Source organism: Aulostomus chinensis, chromosome 6 (genome assembly GCF_037954235.1).
Source record: "Aulostomus chinensis isolate RoL2024-O1b breed Wild chromosome 6, RoL_Achi_v1.0, whole genome shotgun sequence".
NCBI lineage: Eukaryota > Metazoa > Chordata > Actinopteri > Syngnathiformes > Aulostomidae > Aulostomus > Aulostomus chinensis.
In genome coordinates, this window is record NC_141325.1 from 16,349,322 (window position 1) to 16,376,386 (window position 27,065).

The 27,065-nt window shown below is 38.8% G+C and overlaps 2 protein-coding genes across 3 annotated transcripts; both read right to left on the reverse strand.

Annotated features, from left to right (window-relative positions):
• Positions 1–565: 565 nt before the first annotated feature.
• On the reverse strand, positions 566–10,318 carry nipsnap1 (nipsnap homolog 1 (C. elegans)). Its single transcript, XM_086205406.1, has 10 exons — positions 10,086–10,318; positions 8,319–8,446; positions 6,646–6,691; positions 6,123–6,217; positions 5,766–5,836; positions 5,475–5,615; positions 3,162–3,193; positions 2,951–3,045; positions 2,713–2,796; positions 566–1,160 (listed from the first exon to the last, which is right to left on the reverse strand). The coding sequence occupies exons 1-10, from the start codon at positions 10,160–10,162 to the stop codon at positions 1,096–1,098; spliced, it is 834 nt and encodes a 277-aa protein (XP_086061532.1). The 5' UTR covers positions 10,163–10,318; the 3' UTR covers positions 566–1,095.
• A 1,676-nt stretch (positions 10,319–11,994) lies between these two features.
• On the reverse strand, positions 11,995–27,011 carry lrrc74b (leucine rich repeat containing 74B). Of its 2 annotated transcripts, XM_086206812.1 has the most exons (10): positions 26,490–27,010; positions 24,668–24,845; positions 23,900–24,042; positions 22,057–22,189; positions 19,449–19,655; positions 16,237–16,346; positions 14,305–14,420; positions 13,789–13,867; positions 12,372–12,467; positions 11,995–12,277 (listed from the first exon to the last, which is right to left on the reverse strand). In XM_086206812.1, the coding sequence occupies exons 1-10, from the start codon at positions 26,586–26,588 to the stop codon at positions 12,161–12,163; spliced, it is 1,278 nt and encodes a 425-aa protein (XP_086062938.1). In that variant the 5' UTR covers positions 26,589–27,010; the 3' UTR covers positions 11,995–12,160. The 2 variants fall into 2 exon arrangements, with proteins under 2 accessions (XP_086062938.1, XP_086062939.1); XM_086206813.1 differs by lacking the exons at positions 22,057–22,189; positions 23,900–24,042 and having other exon boundaries at positions 26,490–27,011.
• Positions 27,012–27,065: the final 54 nt, after the last annotated feature.

Sequence of the window (27,065 nt, forward strand, 5' to 3'; positions counted from 1 at the left end):
TCCTCTTCTTAATAGTTAGATCACATTTCTTGACAACTTCCATTCATCCATTTTCTACCTATCCCAGCAGCCTTTGAGCGTGAGGCGGGTTTCACCCTGGACGGGTCGCCAGTCAATCACAGGGCAAACACATTTAAGCCCCTTTCAAGCCTGACAACCATTCACACTCACAGCCACACCTACGGTCAAGCCTCATCCCCTCGTGATGTCTTTGGACGGTGGGAGGAAGCTGGAGTAGCTGGATTATGAAGTTACAGAGATCAAATGTTTTGTTGCTTGGAAAAGTACAAATTTATGCACCAGACCAGACATCGGATTTGTAAAATGTTTATGTAAAACGCAGATTTATGCAATCATTTTGTTTACAAGCATGTATTATTATACAACACCTTTAGAACAGATTTCTGTCAATGATAAAGACAATGGTGCCTTTTTTTCCTGCATGCACGCATTCAGCTTTTATTTATTTTGAATTTATCGCTTCGTCCCAGAAGTTGCACACACATACCTCTTATTTCCACATTTTGCTGAATTAATTAATGGAAAGGTATTGGGGCTACAAAGCTTGAGGAACTGGGCCAGGTTTTATTTCATCAAACAGTTGTGTCACAGTCAAAATTGTAAAAGTCGGTTCGGCTCATCTCCAGTCATAAAAGAACAATCACACCGTAAAGTTTGCTGTGAGGAGACTGTTCTCCATTATGACAAACACAAACATGGTCTTTTACCATGATTCGTGATTAAAAACAAAGTTCATGAACATTTCTGCATTTAGCTCTACACAATCACTGTACATTTCCCTCTATAATATAATACTAATATTCATTTCCATGTGTCAGTTGATCCTTCTCTCACATGTTTGAAACTCTGGAAAATTCAGTATTTCGGGATTCTTAATGCAAAAAAAAAAAAAATGCTAATGTTCAGGACTGATTGGTCAGCTGCTAATAAAGAATGCAATGTTTTTTGGGTTTTTCTTTTGCTTGGTAAATAACACAGATCAGTCACTAACAATGCGCAATCAGTACCCTTGTTCTGGCAGGAGGTGAATGAGATCATTATGTCATTGAGATGTTGACCGTTTCAGTTATTGCATCACTGTAAAGGTGAAATCTTGGTGGGAATCATTATCCTAGACTCCATGCTTCTGATCAAAGACACTAAGGAAAGAAGAGGAGAAGCAGTTTAACATGAATACTTCATTTTGCAATTATATCCAATTATAACTGGCCCGCCCATGAACTCATATGAACCAGCTGGTTCGCAATACACTCGGACGTCCTGAGTTCAGCGCTCCATAGACAAGCATTAGTAATCGTGACTTGCATTTGCTTTTTTACAAGTTGGAAAAAACTTTTGAATGATGTACGTGGCATTCTGAGATGCTGGCTAATGGCGTATATTTCATCCCGTTTCCAAAACCACACCTCAACAGAGCCAAATATCTCTGGTGGATTAAAATATGCAGTAGGCTGCACAGTCAATCAAGTGTCTCCAAAAATCGTGTGGAAGCTCTTTGGTCATTTTTCCTCATACTGACAGCCTCCATTTTTGTCAGGTCACTGAGTTGATGGTTGGTTTGACTGAGCAGCAGAGCACTAAGGTGGCAGGTCTTAGCGACTGGCAAATGTTATAATATAAGGCCTCTAATGAACTGAAGCACCTGGATTATTTATTCCAGTTTGTCACAGATTAACCCATGTATTGTTATGATCCTTTTCCCTCAGATTCACTGTTTTAAGTAAATGGTAAATGGACTCAGTTTTATAAAGCGCTTTTCTACCTCAGCGGTACTCAAAGCGCTTTACAGTGTCATCTCATTCACACACACACACACACACACTGATGGTGGAGGCTGCCATGCAAGGCGCCAACCTACTCATCAGGAGCAATTATGGGTTCAGTATCTTGCTCAAGGACACTTGCACATGGTCACCAGGGTCGGGGATCGAACCAGCGACCTTTTGGTTGCTAAACGGCCTCTCTACCCCTGAGCCATGCCGCCCAAGCTTGAATGCTTTATGAAAAAGTAGCTGCACATGTACTAAACGTAACTATTAACTGAATAAACGTGAGCCGAAACGCAGAATGAACTCATCAAATAACTTCATAATCAAGACCAGTGTGTGTGTGTGTGTGGGCATCAATCACTCCCTCCGCTCTCACTTGACTTTATTGCTCAAACTTTATACTTAAGCTTTGACAAGTTGTCTGTCGCTGATTTATCTGTCCCCATTTCAGAATCAGCTCATTTCTATCACCTTGTCGCGCTTTGACATGATGACTCGTGTTAGAGTTGGACAAAGCATGTAAATTAAACAAAATTTGGTGAAATGTAAAAAGAAAACCTACTTTCCCAGAGCAATAACAAGTTAAAAAGTATGAAGCAAACATAATAGGGTCTTCGCCAGAAGTACCTTCTGGCTCAGGCCCTAATTAAGATTGGCAGAGACAAACAGCAACATAATACCTAATTATACAAATGTTGGCCAATAAAAACATCTACTGCAATATTTGGAGAAAATGTGACATTTCACAGCATCATTCATAACTGTCAAATCTCCTTTGCCACTTTGTTCTAGGCTACCCCGTCTGCATATCACTGAGGTGAACACATCTATGGTACGTGCTATTGCATATTTGTCACTGTCACAAGGCCTGCAGCACAGTGGTTATTTTAACACCTGAACATTTTACCTAGGTGTCTCCTACCTGTATAATACACATTGACATCCCATCCCTCTTTCAGCCAGGCAGAATTCCTCGTTTCCTCTCGAGACTGGAGGCTTTCATAGGCTGAAACACAACAAACCGAACCAAGTGTCATAAAAGCAGCTTTAATTATTAGGAATATTCCTAAGCAAAGCAGTTAAAGATACTGAGGGAAGTAGGAATAATGTTTGTGCTTGCGTTAAACCTCAGTCTGCAAAGAGTAAATGTATATACTCACCCCATAAGTGATGAACGACGTACAAGTCACCAATCTGTGAGAAGAAGCCACCCACTGCCTCGTTGTTTTCCTGTCTGTACTTGATTGCTCTGGCCCTGTCGGGAGAGACATTATTTCCAATGATAGCCTGATAACCTGAATACTGGACTCTTGCACTGTTTGAGACATTTAAAAAAAAAAAAAACTGAGATAGGAAGCAAACCAAGCTTACCAGTGATTGCCCCACTCAATCATGGTTCCTGGCTGAAAACGAATGTGAGAAAGGTGAAACATAGACGAGGACCATCATTGAGATGATTTTGGCATGCAAGCGTATCGATTAAAAAAAACAAAAACAGCAATCAAGGTTTGTACATGTTTCCAAATAAAATCTTATGATTTTGAGGACATTTTCATGAAAAATTAAACCAAGAAATCTGTGTTCAACTTTACCTGCACATATTTAAATCAAATGAATGCCAAGCTACGAGGTTTCATGTGACATAAACCAAGTAAACTATTGTGAGATGATAATTCAGGTATTTGTGAAGCTAATTTCCATGATTTTCCACAAGTCTTTGGTTTTATATAGTTTTCAAAAACTTCTCCAGGTCTCGGTGTGGTTAATTACATATTGCATAACCAGGAATTTTTATAACGAAACGAGACTTGTAAAAGATGAAACAACAGAGTCTAACCAGTTCGACAACAATTTCACAGCTTGTTTTTTTAAGGCAGCGACAGCATCATCACGATCACCCCCCCCCCAAAAAAAACAACTTTGTATTGCACAAAGGTCTCATCATTGCAGTGTGTAAGAGTTTATTATACACACATTTTGATTTATTAACAGTTAACCCTTTGTCGTGATGAGTCAGCTATGACTAAGGAAGTGAAAGTCACACAGACACCAATATCTTTGGCAACGCCATGATTGCCGGAAATATGCCAGAACTTACAGTCGAAATGCTGATGTAAGAGCAACAGTTGGCGGGAAGGATGGAAAAACTGCATCATTCTTTGTCAAGGTTACTGGCAACCCCCCCCCCCCCAAAAAAAAAGTAAAATGGCAGTGTGATAGAAATGCAAAAAGCTGAACTTTGTAAGAGAAAATAAAAAAAATTGCCACGCTTCAACTTGCACACAATTCATGGGATCAACAAGGAAACACAACATCACCTTCTTAAAATAATTGCCCAACCCATTTGTTGACAATTTTTTTCCTCCTTAAATCAACTCCTTATGATGTTTTTGGTCTCCATTTCTGTGTGTTTTATGAAAAAATTGAAAAAAATGACTTAGGGGGAAAATAAGCAATCCTCTGATGATCTTCATTATTTCGTCCATCAGAGGGCAGTGTGTATATGAGAGAAACCTAAACCCCAAAGCACGAGACAACACAAACACGGAGAACCCCACTTCCCCAGACACCGACCCTTTTTATTTATTTTACATTACAACTGCCACCATAAGACACTGCAATAGTTAAATCACCTTCACAACCCACTGCGTATGTGAAGCTGTTGCCAGTTGGGTGGCACTGGAGCTCTAGACAGGAGCCAAAACTGCCAACACCTTAGTGAGTTTGTGTAGGTCTGAACAGGTTCTGGCAGTTCCGTGTGCTGCTGTTTGAGTCGTTTTAGGAGTTATGCGAAATGGCTGAAAGTGACCAATTAAAGTGAGATTGTTGTTCTGTTTTGCCATCATTTACTGGGGATGCTTTTTTTCTGCCAAATGTACAAAACAAAACACAACAGAAACTGTAACCCCCAAAACTGCAAAAAGGTGATGGACCATGAGCTTACTGAACTGACGGGGCATCCGGACAAAGAGGGAATAACTAGAAAAAGATGTTTAAAAAAAATAGTAAAGTAGTTAAAAATCAAAAGCTCAAATAAGTGGAATGCAGAGTCCAAGACCACATTTGGATCCCTTTCAGAATAATTTCATCAATGATAAATCAGGCAATCAAAATCCATCCAAGTTTGCAAAATGCCACGTTCAATTTGTCAGAAGACACAAATCCTTAGTCATGAGAGGTTCTTATGCCCAAATCCCTTCTTGTACAGAACAAGAGTTACTTTAGCCCTCCATTTTGGCTTACAGACAGGAAGCAAAGCTGTTACAAGGGGTAGACAACAGTTGTCAGGAGCAAGGAGTCATCAGGCTTTGCTTCCCGTCTGTGAGGCTGAACTGACAGTTAAAAATATGTTTGTTTTATTTAGCTGTGCGACCATTCCATTAAATGACACATTTGCAATACGGCTAAGAAAAACTTATTACCAGCTTATTTAAGGTACTGAGATGCACTGCCTTAAAAAAAATGAATGAAGAAGCGGATATATTTTGTGGGCAGGTAAAGGAAAAACCTTTTTTTAAAGCTCTCCATTTAGCTTTTATTCTACTTCAGAATATGAACATTAAGAATAGGAGAAGAGTGAACACTACATGCTTCTGTGTGCCTCATTATGGTTCATTTTTGGTGTGGACGACCCTTCAGAATTAATTGGGACACATGTAACTTTATGATGTGACACATAGCTACCTTGAGGTAGTAAGTTCGCATTTCATAGATGCTTGGTCCTGGTCTGGGCAGAGGTTCATTCCAGAAACTGAACTCCAGGAGAAGTTGATTCCGTCTTGAAATCAACATTTTTGCTCTCTCTTTTCGAAATTCTAAATATTCCTAAAGGGGGGGAGAAAAAAAGGTGTATTGCACACACATGCTGCACAGAGTGACTGAAAACAACTCTGCAAATACAAGATAAAAGCGTCTATAATCTTGCCCTCTGAATATTAGCTGGGTCGCTCCACTGAGTTGTTGCAATGGTATTACCTTGTTTTTATTCAGCTTCTTCAGACAGTCAGTCAAGGCAGGGTAGCCCCCCCTGTACCGCCACAGATGTACTGCAAATAAAAAAACAGCAGATGACACTGTAGCACTGTGGAATGAATGACACAAGAAACAGCAGCTCCATCACAGGCGATCGCTGTCACTGAATGTACCAGAAAATGTACCTAAAGATGGCAAATCTGATAGTTCTGTGACACGTAAAACGCTTTCTGCCAAACGCCAACATTTGTGTGGCCTTGACTCTAAACAATGAATGTTGTTCGTCACAATCACTGGCGGGGATCAATTCAGGGTTACTCTTCTTATTCTGTTTTCTTTTTACACTGCCATTTACTGTACCTGCTTGGTCCTGTTCCCCATACCAGGTATTCCAGCTTCCTACAACCTCACAAGGGTAGTCCTGGTCATGATGGAGCCTACTTTGCACCTCAGCCCTAAAGCCATCAGAAAACAGAAACACAACGTATGAAGATTTCACAGTGGTGGTGTGAATGTGCCGACGTTTATGATATTTTCCTGCTCTCTCTCATCAAGATGAACAACTAGAGGGCACTAAGAGAGACTGAAGTCCACAATTATCCAAAGTTCTGTTACACCGAAAGACATTATTCCTATGACTTCAATTTAACGCTAGATTAATCTTATGAATCTGCAAGAGTACCATTACAGTGTGGAATCAAGTCCATCCTGTTAATGGGGGAAATCTCAGAACAGCATTATCAACAAAATCTAATTAGCTGCTCCTTGACTCTAAGCTTACCTCATCTGTCCACCACATTTTTATGGCAAACAAGAAAAAATTAATTTGATTAGTGGAGGTTAAAAGCAGGGAGAGAAAAATAGAGGGGCAAGGGAGACTCACTCTAGACTGTTATATGCTTCTAGGCACTCAGGTTTGACGTTGTGAACTGAAAAAGAAAGAAAGAAAGTAGAAATTGATTGGGTTTTTTTTTTTTCTTTTTGGAAATACAAGCAACAATCAAATTCTTCAACAAAGTAATTTCACACTCTGATTCAGACTTCTACACACAAAACTGATTTACTTTCAATAGGTTATAGGCTACGGCCGATAAGAGGGTTCAAAATGAAATCCCTACATGGTATGATGTACGGCATGAAAAGATCAAAGCCAGGGGTAATGATAGATTTCTCTACAAGCGGCAGACGCAGTTCTAAGGACGCTCCTAGATCACTCGGCACAGCTCCGTCTGGGGAGCACATTCACTTTGCTCTGGCCACAGAAGCCAGTTTGGATTTAACTTGATCAAAATGATCCATTTAATTGGTTTTCTGTAAATATAAATGGATGAAGCACTGTTCTAAACTGAATCCATTTAATTATGATGTGATGCAGTGCAGTTGCTGGTATCTAACCCTTTGGAACATAATGCACACGGGAAACAAACATTTTAGCGTTGCCACGGTATGGTGTGATCACTGCCTCCGAAAATATCATGGTTTCACTGCATTGGCAATATTATAAGTAAATAAAATTAAAGGAAAATGTGTTTTTGAGGGTGATGAAAAATGTTATAATTTCAAATAATGTGTCTCTACAGTGCAACTGGGCAAAATATTGACTGATATTAGATAACGGTTTTACATTTTGAATATCATTATATGTATAACACGTCAGTCTTTTCCTACTTCAAAGGCTGAATTTCACTACAATGTCGTCATTTTCTGGTCTTAGCAGACTGTTCTCGCCCCTCTAATAACTACCTTTACCCACCATTATTTCCGCATTTCTGATAATTATCAAAAATGTCATTGTGCAATATTACTGTAAAAGATCCAAGAGTCATCCCTGCATCTCTGACATAATATTGACACTGAGGAATATTTGATTCGTATACAATTCATGAAACTTGATATGAAAATGTATTTTTTTCTTAATGGACACCACTACTGTAGAATTCAACACCCAAGATAAGTGAATGTACAAAATACAGAGTTCGTACAGTTTGTACAAGTAAAATATAAGCACATTTTATGCACTGAAACACATCCACAAGATTGTTGCTGTTGCCGTGAGCAATGAACAAAGCAAACTCCTACCCCCACACTTGCAATCAGAGGGATATCTTTTATTTATGACCTTTTGGAATACAGACCTTAATAATCTGATGAAGGTCGAGAAGCATCATTAATTAATGTTATCCCTCTAATTTCGAGTCTTGAGGGGAATGTGCAAGAGTTTTTCTGTTTTTGTTTTTTTAAATTCAAGGTAACTAACCAAATCTTTCCAAACTCTTGAACTTTTACTGCATCTACATAGTTACTGTGAATGCAACTGTGAAGTTTTCTGACTTCTGTTTACGGCATTCTCATATTAAATTTCGATTGTATGACTTCACCATAAGGAGTATGGAATAAGGATAATTTTAATGATTTTCTTGGGTCTACATAAGTAACTGTGCAGATGAAACAGCAGATGTTGAAAATCAAGCATTAATTCAGGAGTACATTCCTAGCCTTGAAAATACAAAAAAAAATATAATTCACTTGTAAGCAAGTAAAAATTCTTGTGCCTACATTGAATTTTGTACAGGTTGCTGGTCTCTCTCTTTGATAGCAGGTTGGAGTGGGCATCTTTCCTGGCATCGACTTTGTGCACAAATAAGGAACCGAACCAGCCTTTGTCACTGCTCTCTGAAAACCTCCTACACAGAAATAACAAGAAAGAAAGTTTCACTAGGGCTTAAGGCAAAAACAGAAAACAGAAAAGTTGTCAATATTAAAAAAGCTTACAAGGAACACTGGAGATATGTGTGGTTAAATAACAGCATGCTAATATCCTTTGATGTGAAAAACATGCATAGTGTATTAGTGAGTGGGTTAAACGTCATAGCTTGTCTCTTCAGAAACAATCTTACTTTCACCCACTCTGGAATGGATAAAAGGAGACTATCACTCATTATAAGAACGATTGTTGCCATGTAAGATGCTCCGATCGCTTATTTGAATATTGCCGAGCACAGAAATAAGACAATATTTGTCATGGGTTGACTGTACTTTCAAGAGCTCTTCTAAGAAAATTTAAACGTAAACTACTAACAGCAGCATAAGGCTAAATAAATATGAAAATAAAGCCACAACCCTAAGATAAAAAAATAAGCAAATTCAGGCTAAATAATAATAATAAAAAAATCTCCATAACAAGCAAAAAATGCCAGTTAAATATGTTATTAAACCTCAAATAAAAATCCCCAATTATGGCATAGAAATGACAAATAATATTGACATACAGAAAAGACATCGGGAAGCAGACTGTCGGTTAAAAAGAACGTGTCTATAGTGTTCACTCTTATGCGGTGTTAAACACGGCTTTCACAGAACTCAGTTGGACAACAAATCCAAGGATATTTAAATGACGTGTGTGGCTTTTTAAAATTAAGTCAAAACAAATCCTGATGAAACCACTTAAAACCTCTTTAATGTCCAAATTAACCCCAATTACTGGATTTTCCACAGGATTAGAAAAAAAAGAGAAAAGTTCAGATCCAGAGAGCTTTTGGCAGGTATATGGACACTTATGGATAAAAGGAGCTACATCATATATGCATGACAAAATTAAGAACTTTCAAAGTCATTCGTTAATTCAAAGTTTTTAAAAGCTCCCTGTCATTATTCAATAATACACAAACTTTCAAGGTCAATGGGAAGTCCCTTTTAATAACCTCATGGGCGAATAGCTTTAATTGGGAGCTATAATTAGAAATCCTTTCCCTCTGGTACCCTTTCTACAACAGCAAACACTTGTTTATTTAGAACAACTATGGAGGAAATGTACGTGCGGTCGTGACAAGTTGCTAACAAGGCTGATACAACCAGAGTAGCTTACGAGGACAAAGTTCAGGAGTCCGGCAAATGATTAAAACTGGAAAAATGCCAGTTCTTGTTAATAATGAGTTTCGTCTCTACACACACACACAATATATATATATATATATATATATATATATATATATATATATATATATATATATATATATATATATATATATAGTATTTTTTGCTAGAGCTCGAAAATGCAATGTGTGTTTTTTATTATAAAATCAGAAAATACACAAGTTTACAACTTTAAAACCCGGCGAATAAGGCAGCAAGTTAGCCTTGTTTACGGTAGCCCGCGAGTTCCATTTCTCGATAGCTAACGCTAGCTAGCATACCGATGATAAAGATGGGTCTACAGTAAGAGAAGGGAGTTCCAAAATACAGCATACAGTCCCCAGCCGACTTTCAAAGCAAAAATAAGAGCAGAGGCCCATCTATAAATCTAACACATAAAATAATTCTTACCTGGCCACTTGACGCAGATTCAAAGAATATCTGTACCACATATGTAGTCCTTTGGGCAACATAATGCTGGTCGCCATCTTTCTCTGTTGACTAAAAAAAAAAGAAAAAGAAAAGCCTCTTCTGACACGTAAACCCACACTCCTGGGTTTAGTTAATGTTTTACCCAAGGCTGTGGTGCTGTGACGGCTAAACAAACCAGTTTAACCCGCCGGAGATTTAAACGGTGTGACGCAACGATGATCAATAGGCACAATCGATCAGACCTGATTAGTTGAGTGCGCCTCCGAAAGATCAAGCATTTACTTCTAAGTCATGTTGATTTTTTTTTTTTGTATTTTATTCAACATGGCATTTCACAGCAACCGCTTTGACATTTCATTTCAGGAAAAACACAGCTTTGATTGTGGCTTACTTGATTACATTATGTCCTCACTCTATGTAGGTTGTTCTTGATGGTTCCCTTTGTAAAATTTAAAAAAAGAATCATGCCAAATGCAAAAAAAATTGCAGTTCCTCAAGAGGCCGCTCGGCTCCTAAAGTGAGGTCAATCTCAACTGACCTCCAGTTAAAAATTACCGTTTAACAGTTAAACATATTTAATACCCAAAACATGTTTGATATCTGGGTTGCAGTTCATATTCTCTTTCAAGACGACTTGATGGATTTGACCTCAGCCATTTAGATTATATCAGTATAAAATTATACATAATTAATGGTGTGTTGTTTTTGAGTGACAGGAGTGAGTCCCATCACAGTTGTTTAGAACGGACGGTCAGACTCACCCCTTACTCCTCTTCAGATTCACTGTATTCTCTGAATATACTATAAATCCTCAAAATGGGAATCCACTTACCAACAGGTTGTTCAAAACAGGAGCTCACAGTTGCTCTGTCCATATCTCATCAGGTACCGTCTGTTGTTGGCAGTAGAATGTGTCCATAAGTTACTGCATAAATGTCTTACTGGTGGAGGAATGTAAGTATGCTGCATTCAAATGGGCTCATGTTCCCCAAGAGCTATTCTAGGTGAGTCTCTTGAGATATATTCACAACACTGGAACTAGAAGTTTTATAAAACCTTGTGTCATACAGTCAAGTTGCATTTGAATGCAACACAAAAGACGTCAAATTAGAGGTAATTGTAAGCTACTCACCATTTTCTTTTACTTTTTTCTTTCTTTTGTCTTAGGAATATTTTACAATGATTTTTTAAAAAGAGTTATAGTTACTGCTTTCGTGAAACACCTCACTGACTGACAGAGGTTTGACAACTTCATCATCATCATCATCATCATTATATTTCATGCGCAAATGTGCCATGGTTCCAGCTTTAAAAATGTACGAATGGGATGCTTCTCCTGTCAGTATTTGTAAGTATTTCTAATTTAAGTAGTTTAAAATGTTTTATTATTGCTTTGAAGAAAAATAATAAACAATTATGGCTACACGTCTCACGTTTCAGAATTTTACTCAACCAAACAATCAATCAATTCGTGTTGAGACCGAAACATAATTATAACTAATTAAAATCTATAAAACGATATTTTGGGGGTGCACCATTTGAAACATACTGTGTTTTACTGTGTTGTCCTGCTGCAGTAAACACATCTCTTATCTAATAGCAGACTCTTCTTTTACCGCTGGTTTCTCTATTAGACTAGTCATGCAGTACTTAAATGCTTTTTGTGCAACCCACTTTCACTTCTTTTCATACACGATGTGGTGCTCTCTGATCCTCGCCATCATTCTACCCACTGACATTATATAACATCAAATCAGATCACACCTCAAACAGAAACGTACTCAATAATACCTGTATTGTATGCCTGTGTCCAGTGATCGAAAACAACACTATATTCTCTGCCAACAAATACCAGAAACTTTTCAAAGCTCTATTGAATTCTGTCTTTATTTTTAAGTAATTGGATATTGATTATGCAGTTTGTCTAAATCCAAATGTCCCACTTTTGCAAAGACATATCAAAGAAATGACCCCCGTGCTTTTGGGTCATCTGCTGTTGTTTTGACAAGACTTATTCCATGATTTCTGTCATAGAAATACAACGATGACACTTTTCAAGCCTTTGCTTTTCTGAATGTACCAACTCTGCCCCCGTGATTGACTGTAAGCACAGGAAATATTTCTTTCACTATCGTGTACAATTCCTCAAAATCCTGGGTCACTGCGATGTCCTGTAGAGAGAGATACACAGAGAAGCGAGTAAATAAGTTGCAAAGAGGAGCCTTGGGATGTTCTTCTCACAAAGGTAGAGCACTGATTACTTACGGAAAAGTCTAATTTTTCCATGGCCGAATCTGGGTTTTCCTGTACAGACTGAAGGATCCCATAACACCCGGCGCTCTGGATGGGGTTCCTACCCATCTGGGAAATTAGAAATGTAGGATTAGAGTTTTCTTACTTTGTGTTTGGATGCATTTGATAAAATAATGTGTCGATGCTTTTACAACTGTAAAACTGGTGTTTTTTTAAATAATTGGTGCACACACAAAAAAAAAGATCATTGAATATATAATTGTATTTGTGATGTAATTGTAAAAGTTGTGCTGGTAAGGTTTCAGTTTTCTATTCATATACCATATGACAACAACAAAGAACAAACTGACACAAAGCACTCAAATAAAATGAGTAATTAAGATAAATAACATTTTTCTTTAAATTAACATTACCAATATAACTACCAATTTGGTAGTTAAGGTGGTAATGTTTATATTGCATGGTGGAGCAGTGGTTAGCCCTGTCACCTCACAGCAAGAAGGTTCCGGGTTCAAGTCCACGGGATCTTTCTGTGTGAGTCTCCATGTTCTCCCTGTTCCTGTGTGGGTTCTCTCTGGTACTCCAGCTTCCTCCCACAGTCCAAAGACATCAAGAGGGGACGAGGCTGATTGATATTCTAAATTGACCGTAGGTGTGGCTGTGAGTGTGAATGGTTGTCTGTCTCTATGTGTTGGCCCTGCGATGGACTGGTGACCTGTCCAGGGTGAAACCCACCAATTGCCAAAGGCTGCTGGGATAGGTTCCAGCCCCCCGCTTAACAGGATAAGCGGGTAGAAAATGGATGGATGGATGGATAGGAATTATGTATTCATATTTAAGTTATCAGAGTGTTAAATGGCGGTGGCAAGTGCAGTACTGCATCCTCTTGGCATTGCAGGAATGTTATAACATACAAAAACTTCATATATTTTGAAATGTAAAGGAGATTTCATTAGCAATGCGTGAACTCATTTAGCAAAGGCTTGTCCATGAAGGACATCCATTTAGATGAAAATATGATGCTCTATAGCTTTAAGAAGTTTTTCTGAAACCAGCCCCAGGGGTTTATACACGGAAAAGACTTTTGGCAAGTTAACGCTGTGATAAACAAACGGACAAGTGAGAATGAATCTGTCAGCATTGATGCATATAGATTACGCACTTAAATTTATAAATACATCACTTGATTTACCCATTGTAATCCATAAATTATGTATAAATGCAATCAGTACCAAATGCTCTGGTTAATTTTTTTTGTCAACTTTTCTTCCATTCATTGTTTTTATCTCTCAGATGAGAGTCACAGACAGCTATGCTTGGGAGCTGACATTAAAACAAAGTAAGGTGTTTCATTTATTCCTCCCGTATTATTCGCTGATGCCCCCCGTTGCTTTTAAAGTTGGAACCCAATCTGTTTTCAGCAGCTTACATTCAGGGATTTGATTGTCTTGTTTACTTTTAGGCCCATGGCAAGGTGGATGGCTCCTTCAGGGGGTATTCGGTTGTTACTGTGGCAAAAAAAGAGGAAAAAAAACAGTCTGCGAGGGAGGCAATCATTAATGTGTTATTTTTGAATTGTATTTTTCATCCATGAAAAATAAAATGTTTGAAAATTTGTGAAGCAGACTTGGTTTTGCTTGAACATGAGGCAGATGAAACTTGAGCTTTAATACCAACTGGAGCCTCCCTTTAAGAAGAAAGTGACCACTGTGCAAGATTGATAGCAAAGCTATAATTCTGCCAGAGCAATTTTAGCTCTCTAGTCATCATAAGGGATGTTTTCTCATGATATTTCCTCACAAGGTTTCCAAAGAAGGAAAGATGCAGTGTCACTCTTATTTCTAGTTCATAATTTAAAGATCTAAAGTGAAGTCTGACCTTTTTAACTGTCTGTACTCAACTTTCATCTAATCTGATGATCAGATACCAAGACAACTTGACATACCTCACATTCAACTCCTCCAGAATGTTGTTTTCTTTAAGAGCCCGTCCTAAAGCAACGGCTCCTTCTTTACCTAAGCCGTTATCTGACAGATCCATAGTTCTGAGGAAGATGTTTCCCTGGGAAAGACAGAAAATAAATGAATCCCACAAAACAAGATAACAAGACAACAATTTCAAAAGAGGTGCCTGGATCTAAAGAGAGAATGTGATGTAGATCTAATAAGCCTCTCTGAAGCTAAATCAGTATAAGAATGACACTGTAATTGACTGTTCAGGATCACGTTGACCATCTTTGAAGATATGCAGAGAAAGAAGTGCTGCTGTGGCAGTCTTTATGACAACCAGACCAAGAGGATGAAACCAGGAGTGAAGCCTCTTTCATCAGAATTATCAGCCTGCTTCAGTAACTGGATCATATTCTGAATAGCTACTTCCACTTCGCACTTTAGAACAGATTGACAAATCATTGAATAAGTACGGCTCTTCAAGACTCTCAAAATGAATGGAATTTTGTAGAGATCGTATAACGCACAACACTTTAAGTCTGCCTTTTCACAGGTTCAACAGTCACACTGGAGTAAGCTACTGTACAGCGGAGCTATGACGTTGTCGACAGTTGTTTCCATCAGCTCTCATTGCCAAAAGATGGAGACGAAAGAGACGTATTTAAGCTTAAAGACAATTCTATGAAGATTAGGTCCCATATTGTGTATCCACAAGCAGTTCCATAAAATGGATATCATGAACTATAATGCATCGGCAAGCAGCTGCAAGGACATCATGACCTCCACAAAGGAACAAATGTGATCCTCAATCAATGTCTGTCTGTCTGTTTGTTTGTTTGTTAGTTTGTTTGTTTGTTTGTTAGGGGGGCGGGTTCTCAATTAAAATAATGGACAGATTGAGATGAACTTTGGTAGAAAGATAGGCCTTATCATAAGGAACAATTAATTCAGCTTATGAAGGTGAGGTGTGGATCTTGGATCCTGAAAATAGTTCGAGCCCAATGGAAGATTATAGTCATAAGTGATATTTTTCTGGACAAAATAACAAAGCATGTAACCAACAAATTATTTTTTCCCTTATTGTCATTTACTTTCTTTTATTTTTTCACATTTTTCTTTTCTTCTTCCTCATCTGCTTCTTCTTTATCTTTTCCACCCCCCCCCCCTTACCTTCGACAACCTCTGCATTTTTAACCCATAAGACTGCACAAGGACAGACACGCACATGACAGGTGTGTAAACTTCCTATCACAATGACCCTGATGAGGACCTGTACGGGTCACCATGCATCGTTCAGTTTTAGGTAACATGTAAATTAATGACTATTTAGCCATTATCTGATATGATCTGATCACGTAGAAAAAAAGTAATCTTAATTTGTATCCACTATTACACTAAACATATGTACGTCACTCACTTCACACCCCTCATTGTCTGTTGTATACTTGTGTTATCATATTTGTACATGTACTGTTTTAACATGTACATGTACTGAATTAACTGAAGCAAAATCTGATGCATCAAATAAAATGTTAGAGGGAATAAATACAAAAATTTTTTTTCCAACTTTGGTGGGAAAAAAAAACAGACTGGTCTCTCTGCAGCATCGAGTCTACTCACGACCTTTGAGATGAACTGTTGTGTGAACCGAGCCTTATCACCCACCATCACTGTCCAACCTTTTATTGCTAAATGGAAGCAAATCCCTGCAGCTGAATATTAACCTTAACTGAGAAAGGGTTGCTGTTAGACCAGCTCACTAATGCCATCATTTTAGACATTAGCATTTTCAACTGTTGTACACGTTCGGGTGTATCATGATACCTAGAGCTGTCCTGGTCCAACCATTCACTTCGTTGCCTGTGGCCTGTGTTGCGTGAGATGATAACTAATAGTGTCCAAATATTGATTTTCAGGTGTAATATTACCCCGAGGCCATTGACCAGCATCACAGCTCCTCTCCCTCGGATGCAGTTCCAGGCCAAATTTAATGACCTCAACCCTGTATTTTCCGACAAAGCATCTCCCAGAGTTTGCCCTTAGGATGGGAACAATAAGAAAATATCAAGTTAGTCTGTCAAAGTAAGGGATAACAGTCATCAGCAATTACCTACGTGCCAAGAGCATTAATCCTACATAATTATCATATTATCAAATGGTGAATGTTAAAACCTTATGTAGATATCTTGCAATTTATGTCACTTATTAGAATCCATCGCTTAAATGAATCAATTGAATCTAAAAAAGGTTCCACAAGAAGTGTTTTTGTTGTTTCGTGGCCCTGAAGGACTACTGATGATTCCAGAGGCAGAGATCCTTCTCATTTACTTTATCATGTGAATCACAAAGTACACGGCACTCAGTGGATCATAATTTTAAAATACAATAAAATAACATAAAAGATGAACTTGCTGTGCTGAAAAAGCAATAACGCCATTGTATGAATGTCAGTAGTGGATTTGTGCATTTTTTCTAAGGGACCATATAGAAGAGGGCACTCAAAATGAGTGAGGATGTCCTTTTGATATTTCAGGAGCGGAGAAAACGAAATTGAATATATGGGGATGAATCATGCCAATAAGACATGGTGGTGTCTCCTTTTCCACAGATTTATTTTTCATTACCTTCATCACATGCTCAGTGCAAATCTGTCTACAGTTCTTCGACAAGTTGCCTGTCATAAAGCTCATCCACATGATAATTGAAAGAGGTTTTAATGAAGGCGCATGTTCCTGACCTTTGAATGCCACAGTCTGCTGCTGGCTGCTGTCCTTTGACTGCTTAGAAATGAGGCTGCAACATTAAAGCAAGCTGTTGCGGTTTAATTGGAATGAATTTTGTGGGTTATCCAAAAAAAAAAAAAAATCTAATAATAGATGTCATATATGTTTCGGATACTTTTCATATTAATCATGACGGTCAAAATATCTGCATTGTTCACTCTTACAGGTTTTTCATAGGAGGTCTAGATTTGAGTGTCTGTGCCTCCTAGAAATTTAAATTCTAACGAGCCAAGCGTTTCACCAAAGTTCACGAAATTCAGGAGGCGACTGAGTCATACAATAACACCACAATAATAAAACTTCAACAGCAATAATCCAAAAAAATGTAGAGGAATCAAGAACCTGAACGCAAGGTTAATAGCTCAAAGTCTGGCTGCTCATATGTGAATGTTGCATAGAGCATTGCAATCACAAGGTTTCTGTTGAATATTTGTTCATAATTTAACTACTTTCAACATTTATTCATGCTATGATCCAGAACAATAACTCTACTCCAGGAAGTATATTCATGTCATTTTATTTCTTTGTCAATCGTTCAACAGACCCATAGCTCAGGGAAGTGTAATCTTTGGTTATAGTTTCATGATAGTGTCGATTTATGAAACTGCCATACACCCTTACGTGTGCAAGAGCAAGGGCCAGTTTATCACTGCTTGTAGCCCTCTAGTTATAATAATAATAATAATAATAATAATAATAATAATAATAATAATAATAATAATAATCAAACATGAAACAAGATGGGAAATTGGAATTGAAATTCAACTTGACTTGAAATGACTATATATAAATAACATTTATAATGAGATTAAATCCAGTTAACATGTGACTCTAATCTCAGATATAATATTTTTGGTTGTTTGACCAGTCACCTTGAATAGTTTGCATCTGCTGCTGTATGAACTATGGCTTAGTGAAACATCCAAGTTCAACAGCAATTATGCTGGCCATGTTTTGATGTCACAGTTGGCTGGAGATGAGTGAAAATATACTAAAGACATCAATAATACATCTTAAGTGGGATTTTTTAAAAAATGTATCATAATTTAATTCTTTTACATTTACATTTGGGAGCTATGCCTATTTTCCATCCTCCCCTGAGCCAGATAAGAAGACAAGTGCGCTTCACTCTTCTGTGTGTGCATTAGAGTGGCTTAGCTCAATGAATGCTGGTGGGTGGGAAGTGTTAGCACCACCAAAAGTCATCAGCTACCCTTAATTCCAGAACAGTCTTCATCTGTGTTAATATAACAAGGATTGTGCATGACATTCATGCACAATCCTTGTTATATTAACAGAATGGAATGATTATCAAAATTATGACACATTGTAAATTTGGATTCAGATGTAACTTGAACTGCTTTCCTGATCAGGCACAGCGATGTCACTGCAGAAGCCCTACTTTAACCTCAGTGAACAAATATTGTTTAACGGCTTAAAGAGCGACTGTTATTATAAATTATGGCCATCTTTGTGATTACTTCTGGACAAACTAAGATTCCGAACCTTATCTCTTTGATGGCTTTTGACAAAGGTATGCTAACACTTACCATCCACTACCATTTATCGTGCTAAGCTAATTAACTGTCAGCCTCTGTGGATCACAGAACACAAAAAATGTATTAAGATTATTGTTTGTTTTCTCCCTGTTTCCTTATTTCCCTTAACTTCACTTAAGGCAGCCTGGGCACCCTATGTTTCAAAATTTTGAAAAAGGTGAGCTCATCTGGAGCTGGCCTGTACGGAGGAGGTCTGACCTTCGGGATGAATTGGAATTCAGTCTATTATCTGTTTCGTTTTTAATCATCAAATATCAGTGGCAAGTCTTTTACTGTTTGCGGCTGAATGGGCGTAAACTGCTGAAGAGGGGTTCCAAATTTTCTTATGGAAAAATGTGGACAAGAAATGTCCCTCCCTATAAGAGGGACAGCCTTAGTTTGGGCAAGACTTCCCACATATTTTTGCCCACTTAGAGTAAACAATAGAATTTGACTGAATCCTCAGCTCCTGATTTTATGAAAATCAACATTAAATGTAAGTGCAGAGAACAAACTGCCAAATCGAAAGCATCAGGTTCGTGTGGTGTTACATTTTTTTCGGAATCATTCCAAAATCTTTGCCTGTTTAGTTTTATTTTCTTCCCCCTAAGCCTCAGGTTTAGTGTTGCGTAAAATGCTGCTGGGACATGACAAGGTCTTAAAAATACAAGGCTACATCAACCCATTTATCAATGTAAACCTTTAATATCAACTAAATGAAAATGGGAGGCATGGCTTGGGAGCCACTGTTCATTCATTGAGAGGCAAAGGCCTGGCAGAAAATGTAAGACCTTTGCTAAGTGCTAATTGCTATGCTACCTGCACGCTCTCCCAGGGCGTTGTAACTCAGGTCAAGGCACCGTAGCTTGGTGTTGGTAATGAGAGCCGCACCAAGGCATTCAGCAGCCCCGTCTGTGAAATGATTTCCTGACAGGTTGAGGCTGACTAGGGAGCTGTTCTCCTTCAGTATTCCTGCCATGGCTTTGGCACCGTCATCCCCAATCCTGTTGTCTGAGAGGTTCACTTCTGGGATGAAAACAAAGAAAGAAATATACTGTGGGTCAATGACTGTGCCCTTTAAAAAAGTAGGCTGAGAGAAAATGCAATACTTATTGGGAGAAGAAGATGTACTGTCTATTATAAACACAATCCAAGAAAAAAACTCAAAAATAGAGGAAAAGGTCCAGAATGCTGGAATGATGGAACTGCTCCTTGGTAGGAACACAGAAGTTAAAAGAAGAAATGTCCAATGCACCCTAGTCTGCAGTCTTACATATTTATTTAAAAGGGACAATACACAATAAGGGGCTGCACGGTGGTGCAGTGGTCAGCACTGTGGCCTCACAGCAAGAAGGTTCCGGGTTCGAGTCCCGGCTTGGGCGCGGGATCTCTCTGTGTGGATTCTGCATGTTCTCCCCGTGTCTGCGTGGGTTCTCTCTGGTACTCCAGCTTCCTCCCACAGTCCAAAGACATCAAGAGGGGACGAGGCTGATTGATACTCTAAACTGACCGTAGGTGTGACTGTGAGTGTGAATGGTTGTCTGTCTCTATGTTGGCCCTGTGATGGACTGGTGACCTGTCCAGGGTGAACCCCGCCTCTCGCCCGTAGATGCTGGGATAGGCTTTAGCCCCCCCGTGACCCTTACTAGTAAGGAATAAACGGAGGACGACGATGGATGGATGGATGGAATACAAAATAAGGAGTTAGCCAGTAGGCTAATTTTTATCCCGTGGAGGTAATTTCACTACGCACAACAGATTATAGAAAAAATAAATCAATACAGATCATGAAAACAGTCATTATTAAAAACCAAAACAGGATTAAACCACACACAGTGTTTGTGCCTGTGTGTCGGCACCTGATCCAAAAGTGTTGACCCGTCCCTGCTGCTTGAGATGGTTCCTGACACTGGAGGGTGACATTCCGCAATAAGCAAACAGATAACAATATACTAGTGAAAATTAGTTCCAAGGGCGGCATGGCTCAGAGGTAGCGGGCCGTCTAGCAACCAAAGAGTCCCTGGTTTGATCCTCACTCCCCCCGATGACCCTGAAGAAGTGTCCTTGAACAAGGTACTGAGCCCCTAATTACTCCTGATGGCCCTGAAATGGACTGGCCACCCATCCAGTGTACCCTGCCTCTCGCCCGAGGTCAATTGGTATAGGCTCCAGCCCCCTTAACAGATAAGCGGTATAGAAAATGGATGGATGGAATATTAGTTCCCTCACAGCCTGTGTGGGACACAGAAAGCACAAACCCATAGTATTTAAAAGTGTTAGTATGTATTATAATTACACTTTCATCAGGTCTTTAGCTCCCTTATAATTAATATAGTGATGAACACTACGTTTACTATAAGAAAAAGGAATACCAAATTTCATACTGTATATTACAATATTATGAAAAGGCGCCACCCACTGGCAGACGACTATTAAATCATGCCTTAATAGGGAGAAACAACTGATGTGATCCACATTGGTAATGTAACTATCTTATCACGACAATGAGCCCAGTCAGTGGAATTGTAACAAATAAAACAGAAGTAGGAAGGTCCAACTAGACACTGTAAATCATGACGAGAACCTCGGATCCCAAAAAAAAAAAAATTGCTGCAGCTGATGCTACAACCACAGACTGATGTTTTTGTTGATGACTAGAAAGCCAGTAGTTAGCATGACAAGTGATTTGTTGAATATAAGATATCATCATGAAGTTGCTGTCAAGATAAAAAAAAAAAAAATTAATTACTTTTTGAAAGCCTCGGACAGTCATTGTAGGAAGCACAAACTGTTTGAATAAGACTGATACTGTGAATAGGCTGAGGAAAGTGTACCTCTTTGGCCCGGAGAGATAATGAATATTGTTGAGAGAACTCTTGCGCCTTGCTTTTTTTTTTGTGTTGAGGTACACACCAATAGAAGATGTCCTACTATAAGACTGACCATGTGTGCAGGATTTTTTTGACTTGTGAATGAACTTTTTTTTCAGGTTATACTTTTTGTTAACAGTATTTTAATTTAAGTGAATTGATTTCCATGTTGTTAAGTTTTTTGAAAACGACTGTGATGTACTCAGGGTTGGCTGTTCATTCACTTATAATAACACAAAGGGAGGGTCGATAGCATCTTTTCATGAAAATGGATTTACAATGGAATTTGATTCATAACCATGAGTGTGTCTGTCCAAAGAGGGGGATATAACTTATGAGTCCTTCTTCATAATTATTCAAAGGTCCCTGAACTGTAAATCTGTCTGACATTTAACAAATACTTAACACAGATGTTAAATGCTGTTCTGCGATGTATAATTTTGTAGAGAGCGGCGTGGAAGTGGGAGTACAGTGGCGCTTGTGTCAGACAAAGGTGAGAGCTGGTGAGGAGAAATGAGGAGAGAATGTGTGCATGCATCAGTACCCAGTAAGATCACCTGTAATGTAACAATTTTCTTTTAGCATCTGGGCTATGGCAGCTCCGCCCATTCCTTCCATCCAATTATCTCGCAGATTCAGCCTGAGTATTGAAGTGTTGGTTACCAGGGGAACCGCCAGTGCTTTGGTGCCCTGCAAACACACAAGCGACCCTCCTTCTATTAAAGTGAAATTCTTCTGTTTGTTCAATGCAGTGTTTTCTTATCTGTGTTCCAGTTAAAAGTGTAGATGTGGTGATGCAGGTGGGCAGAAAGAAAGAGAGAGAGAAAGAGAGAGAGAGAGAGAGAATATTAAACCTGTGTGAAACAAATGAAGCAGAAGGGAGCCGTGTGTAGGCGTGGGTCAGAAATGAAGCTCGCAGAACATGAAAATGATACTTTCTAGCACAGCTAATGAGAAAGTTGAGTGGCTGAAACCTTATGTTAACATGATCTTTAGAAAAAGGAGAACAGCAACAGCTCATCATTGGTTGTTACTGTGTCTAAATGCACGTGTAAGAAAGTAATGCTTTGTAAGAAACATGGAGCCTTTCAATCTGCAGGACATGAAATATCTGTAATCTTTCAAATGCTTCCATTTCTGCTCTGTGACTGACAAGTGCAAGTCAGATTTAAGGGATGACAGAGAAGGCAGAACCTCTAGAAATGGCTTCTTAGGAAAGAGATTGGCTTTTGCAACTTGAATGTATTATGCCATGATCAAGTTGATGCCTGTAGGAATGTCAGTAAGCCCCCAGGCTGTCCTCAAAATTAAGTTACAATGTTTATGGGTAAAAAAGGACATAGGAACTTGATTAACTACATAAAACTGACACTTCAATCAATAACCTGCCTAAAACACGTGAGACAATGTCAATATTATGTAGACCTGATAATGACATTGAGTCAAAACCTCAACGGGAGCAAGTAATTAAAGCTAATTCATGTGCTCTTTCAGAGAAAAATCTTCGTACACAATAGAAAAATAACTCCATTATAAAGTCCTTTATAGTTTGAATATGTAAATGTATGATGTATTTTCTTCGAGAGAAAACAGCGATCTACTCAGCCTTTCTCATGATCTCTGCAGTTCTCCATGAGGGGAATATGACTTTTTAATGACTCATTTATTAAACAAAGGCATGAGCTCATCTGAAATTGCATTAATTGTTACAAGTCCTTTGAAGATTTTTTATGCTGCAATCAAAAATGCTTCATTTTGCAAATCAAATTCAATCTGCCTTTTTTTCTGGCGTAAAAATGCAGGAATTGGCAGAAATTGCCAGTTGAGAAAAAAGGGACATATATGTTTGACCTCCACTGACAAATATGGATATGTGGTCTTATTGTGAGGAGTTAGGCAACCGCATCTCCCATAAATCTTTCCTGCTTAGATGAGATTGCCGATTGAGACTTGCTAATAGTAAATGAGGAGTTATTTAATTTATTAACTTTGGGATTAAATCAACTTCTATGCAGTGGATTCAGTGCTGCACAAGTGAACCGATGCATTCATAAAAAGGGGTCAGTGGATCAATTCAAAATTATGAGGACTCCTCTGACCAGTTTTGCAAGCCCTTAAAAAACTGTGTTTGAGTTTAGTTTTATACATACTGTATCACATATTTTTGCTTGGTACAAATTCATGCGGTTCTTACAATGCTTGAGTTTTTGCTCCAACAACAGATGTGAGCATAAATGCGAGCACATTTCCGCACGAAACATTTCAAACATTTGTTTTTGTTCTTTTACGAGAACTTACTCGTCCAATTTCAGGGGAGCGCTGATGTGATACGGAAGAAACAAATAATCCAACAGAGGATATACATAGACTGTAATCTGGTCGTGTTTTTAATAACAGTACCTGAGGTCCAAGACCACGATGGATCATGGACAACTCGCTATCTTGCGCGTGCTGCAGGAAGTAAGACGCCGGTACCACCTGTAACTCTCCACATGCCTTCATGTAGCTTGTCTGCCCCGTTGGGTCATATTCCTCCACTTTTTCTGCAAGATAAATAAAGACACCAGCTATTGTGTCTGCTAGATTGTTCCCTATCAATACATCTTTGATAGATGTGGCACCTTCCGAGGCGGAGGACCTTTTGAGTGCCATATTGAAAAATCCCTCATGGCTGATTTTGCCCTGACAGGGAAGTTCATTCCCAGATGATTTTCGCCTCTGGTGAAAAAGAAGCCTGACACAAAGATTGAGATGGAATCATTAAAATGCAGAACAGGGCTCTACGTGTGTGGGCGGGTGAATGTAGGAGTTTCTATTTTCAGTTTTTTTCCCTTTTCCTTTCTTTTCTGAAATAATTTAGAGACTGAGAAGATGGAAGAAGGCACAAGGCAAAAAAGATTAGCAGATAAGGCGACAAGAGGGCTTTTCCTCATTAATGCATATTCTGGTGGTCAAATTAAAACTTAAGAAAACTCCTTGCACTTCTGGAGCCTGTAACATTTTAGACTGTTAATTACTTACGATTAAGTGGACATTTTTAAATGTATGACTCACATCGGCCAGACATTGACTCAGTTTTATAAGAGAGAACTTCACACCCTTGATAATAAAATGTAATTACTTTTCCACCTTATTTTTCTCCCTTCTTCTATCCAAGTTCAGCTATACCTCCAAGCTCCAAATCTGTGTCATAGTCCTCATCAGAGATCACACACTCCTCTGCTTCCTCTTCGTCATCTTCCTCTGCTTCACCCTCTCGTTCACCTCTGTCTAGCACGTTCCTATCAGGGCTGGAGCGTTGGTCCTTTGGCCCACGCACGTCAACCTCTGTCAGGCTCATTGTTGGCTGGATCGAGAACAAGAGAATAAGACATTCTGACTAGTCAAAGCCGTGGTTTGAACTGAAATAATTCCATGGATTTGCTGATACTTACACTTCAGTCTGCTGAGTTTATTTATTTATTTATTTTTTATGTGAATAGACAACTTTATCTTGCCTCGGAACACTTGTAACCTCCTGTCTTCATAACCTCTTGACTTTCCTCCCACTCCTTTCTTCCCACCTCATTTTAACCTCTTGCTCTTGAGTCTATTTTAACTTCCCTGTCTCACCCTTTAACTCAAAGCTTATTCATCACGTCTCAGTCACGCTTTCAGGTAAAATATTTGACATGTGAGTGGATTTACACATCATCTAGAACGCGCATCCAAAGTTCTGTTCGATTGGATTTGGATATACGGAGGGTCCAGCCCTGTAATTTAACTGAATAAAACTGTAATTAAAGCTCACCTTCTGGTTGAGCTCTGAGTCCCCTCTGCTGAATAAATTCATGAGTACACAGGTCAGAAGATCAATCCATAAAAGAGGAAATAGCAGGTCTTTAGCCTCTATATTAGAAGCTGTATTTCCTAGCCCTGAGCAAGGAAATGTTCAGACGTGCAAAGAGATATTGTGGTTAAATCCCCGTTTCAGAAGCCAAATAAAGCGTGTGACTCTTAATTCTCACCAAAGCTTCACCTGTCTTCTGTTGGTGGTAACACATAACAAAGTGAAAGAAACTGACTTACAAAGCAAGAAAACAACAAGTGACTCTCAAATTTTATTTATTTTTTTGTAATTCCTGTAATACCTACATTGTTTTTCAATTCAAACGATCAGTTATTTAGTTACCGTACCAAGTAATCCCAGATCAGCTCGATCATATGCACTGCAACCCAAAAAAGGTTTTAAAAAGTTGCTGAGAAAAATTCAGGGGTATAAACAGTAATTGCAGATTGTCCGCAGCAGTCGCACGGAGGTTTAAAAGATTCTCTCCAAGTGCACTTTCAGAATGTTTTCCAGGCATTTTGGAATATTGCGAGCTGCAGCCAGTCTCGCTTTGAATCACTGTTTTGAGATTGGCTCTAAACCAGTCAGGTCAGTTGCAGGGTGCATGAGTAGCTCAGATAGCGAGATTTTGGACGTAAGAGCTTTTACAAGTTGAAAATACCTTCAACTTTTTGAACTTGGTGGGTGAAAGGGACAAGAACATCACAGTGAATTGTAAATTGTGCCTGGTGGGTGATTGTCTGTCTGCTTTAAAGAGCTATATTTCATATTTGAAGAATCCCCTTCGAGGTGTGCACAGTTCAAGGCGTTGCACCAACTCCAAAACAGCAACAATGACCAAGATTTTATCGTACCTGGCGGAGGAGATGCAACAACTGTGGAATCGCACTGTTTCTATTTAGTTTAGGTCTCGTTTTAGGTTTGCTTATATCAAACATTAATTGTTATTTTTGGTCACACAAAGTACGCAAATACCTAGCAGTTGTTAGTGTTAATGGCAGTCGCACTGTAATGTAACAAACCACTTTTATACACCCAACATTCGTCAGAGTCAAACTCAGATATGATCACAGGACTTCCTACATGTCTGCCATTGCCTACCTGATTGTTCACACTTCTCTCACTGAGGAGTTTTTAGTTTTTTTAGAGTCAACCTCCTACCTCCCCCAGCTGCAACATCTCTCCCTCTTTCTCTGCGTCATCGTCTTCCAGCGCAGAAGGCAGCAGCGTCTCCTCAGCCAACTTCTTCCCATGATCCATTACTGTGGACCCTGCTGACTAACTGCAGTATTTTCTGACTTCATGCAGGTAGCACTTTCTCTTTTTTGTCTTTAGTATCCAAAATGCTGGTAAACTATTTTTGAAGCCGAACAGTACAGCCTAACTTGCTAAAACCTTGTTAAAGAGAATTTGGTTGATATCAAATTGCACTGCTGTATGTGACAGCCAATCAACAATCACAGTCTGTAATGTTTTGGTGGTTTGTTTTGTTTTCAGGTTGCCATGGCATTTTAGAGGCATCTCAGCACTGAGAGCGCTGCGACTCTTTGAGCCATGACGACCAGCACTTACAGAGGTAGTAAAAAAAAAGAGGGCAAGAAAACACTTTGTTTGCTGTGATTCAAGGGAGAAAAAGTCTTCATCAAGAACTAAATCTGACCTTCAAAAAAAAAAAAAAAAGTCAACCATTCCAGTCTCATTTCTTTGCTTTATAAACAAGAAAAAAAAAATACAGGC

What these genes read in the sequence shown, in the direction of transcription:
- nipsnap1 (XM_086205406.1), bottom strand. Translation starts at nt 10,162, where the DNA reads ATGGCGACCAGCATTATGTTGCCCAAAGGACTACATATGTGGTACAGA. An exon ending in TGCGAACTTACTACCTCAAG is followed by an intron (nt 3,194 to 5,474) that starts GTAGCTATGTGT and finishes ATTCGTTTTCAG; the next exon opens with CCAGGAACCATGATTGAGTG. An exon ending in ATTGAGTGGGGCAATCACTG is followed by an intron (nt 3,046 to 3,161) that starts GTAAGCTTGGTT and finishes CTCTCCCGACAG; the next exon opens with GGCCAGAGCAATCAAGTACA.
- lrrc74b (XM_086206812.1), bottom strand. Translation starts at nt 26,588, where the DNA reads ATGGATCATGGGAAGAAGTTGGCTGAGGAGACGCTGCTGCCTTCTGCG. An exon ending in AGATGTTGCAGCTGGGGGAG is followed by an intron (nt 24,846 to 26,489) that starts GTAGGAGGTTGA and finishes TTCTCGATCCAG; the next exon opens with CCAACAATGAGCCTGACAGA. An exon ending in AGAAAATTGTTACATTACAG is followed by an intron (nt 19,656 to 22,056) that starts GTGATCTTACTG and finishes TTTTCATCCCAG; the next exon opens with AAGTGAACCTCTCAGACAAC.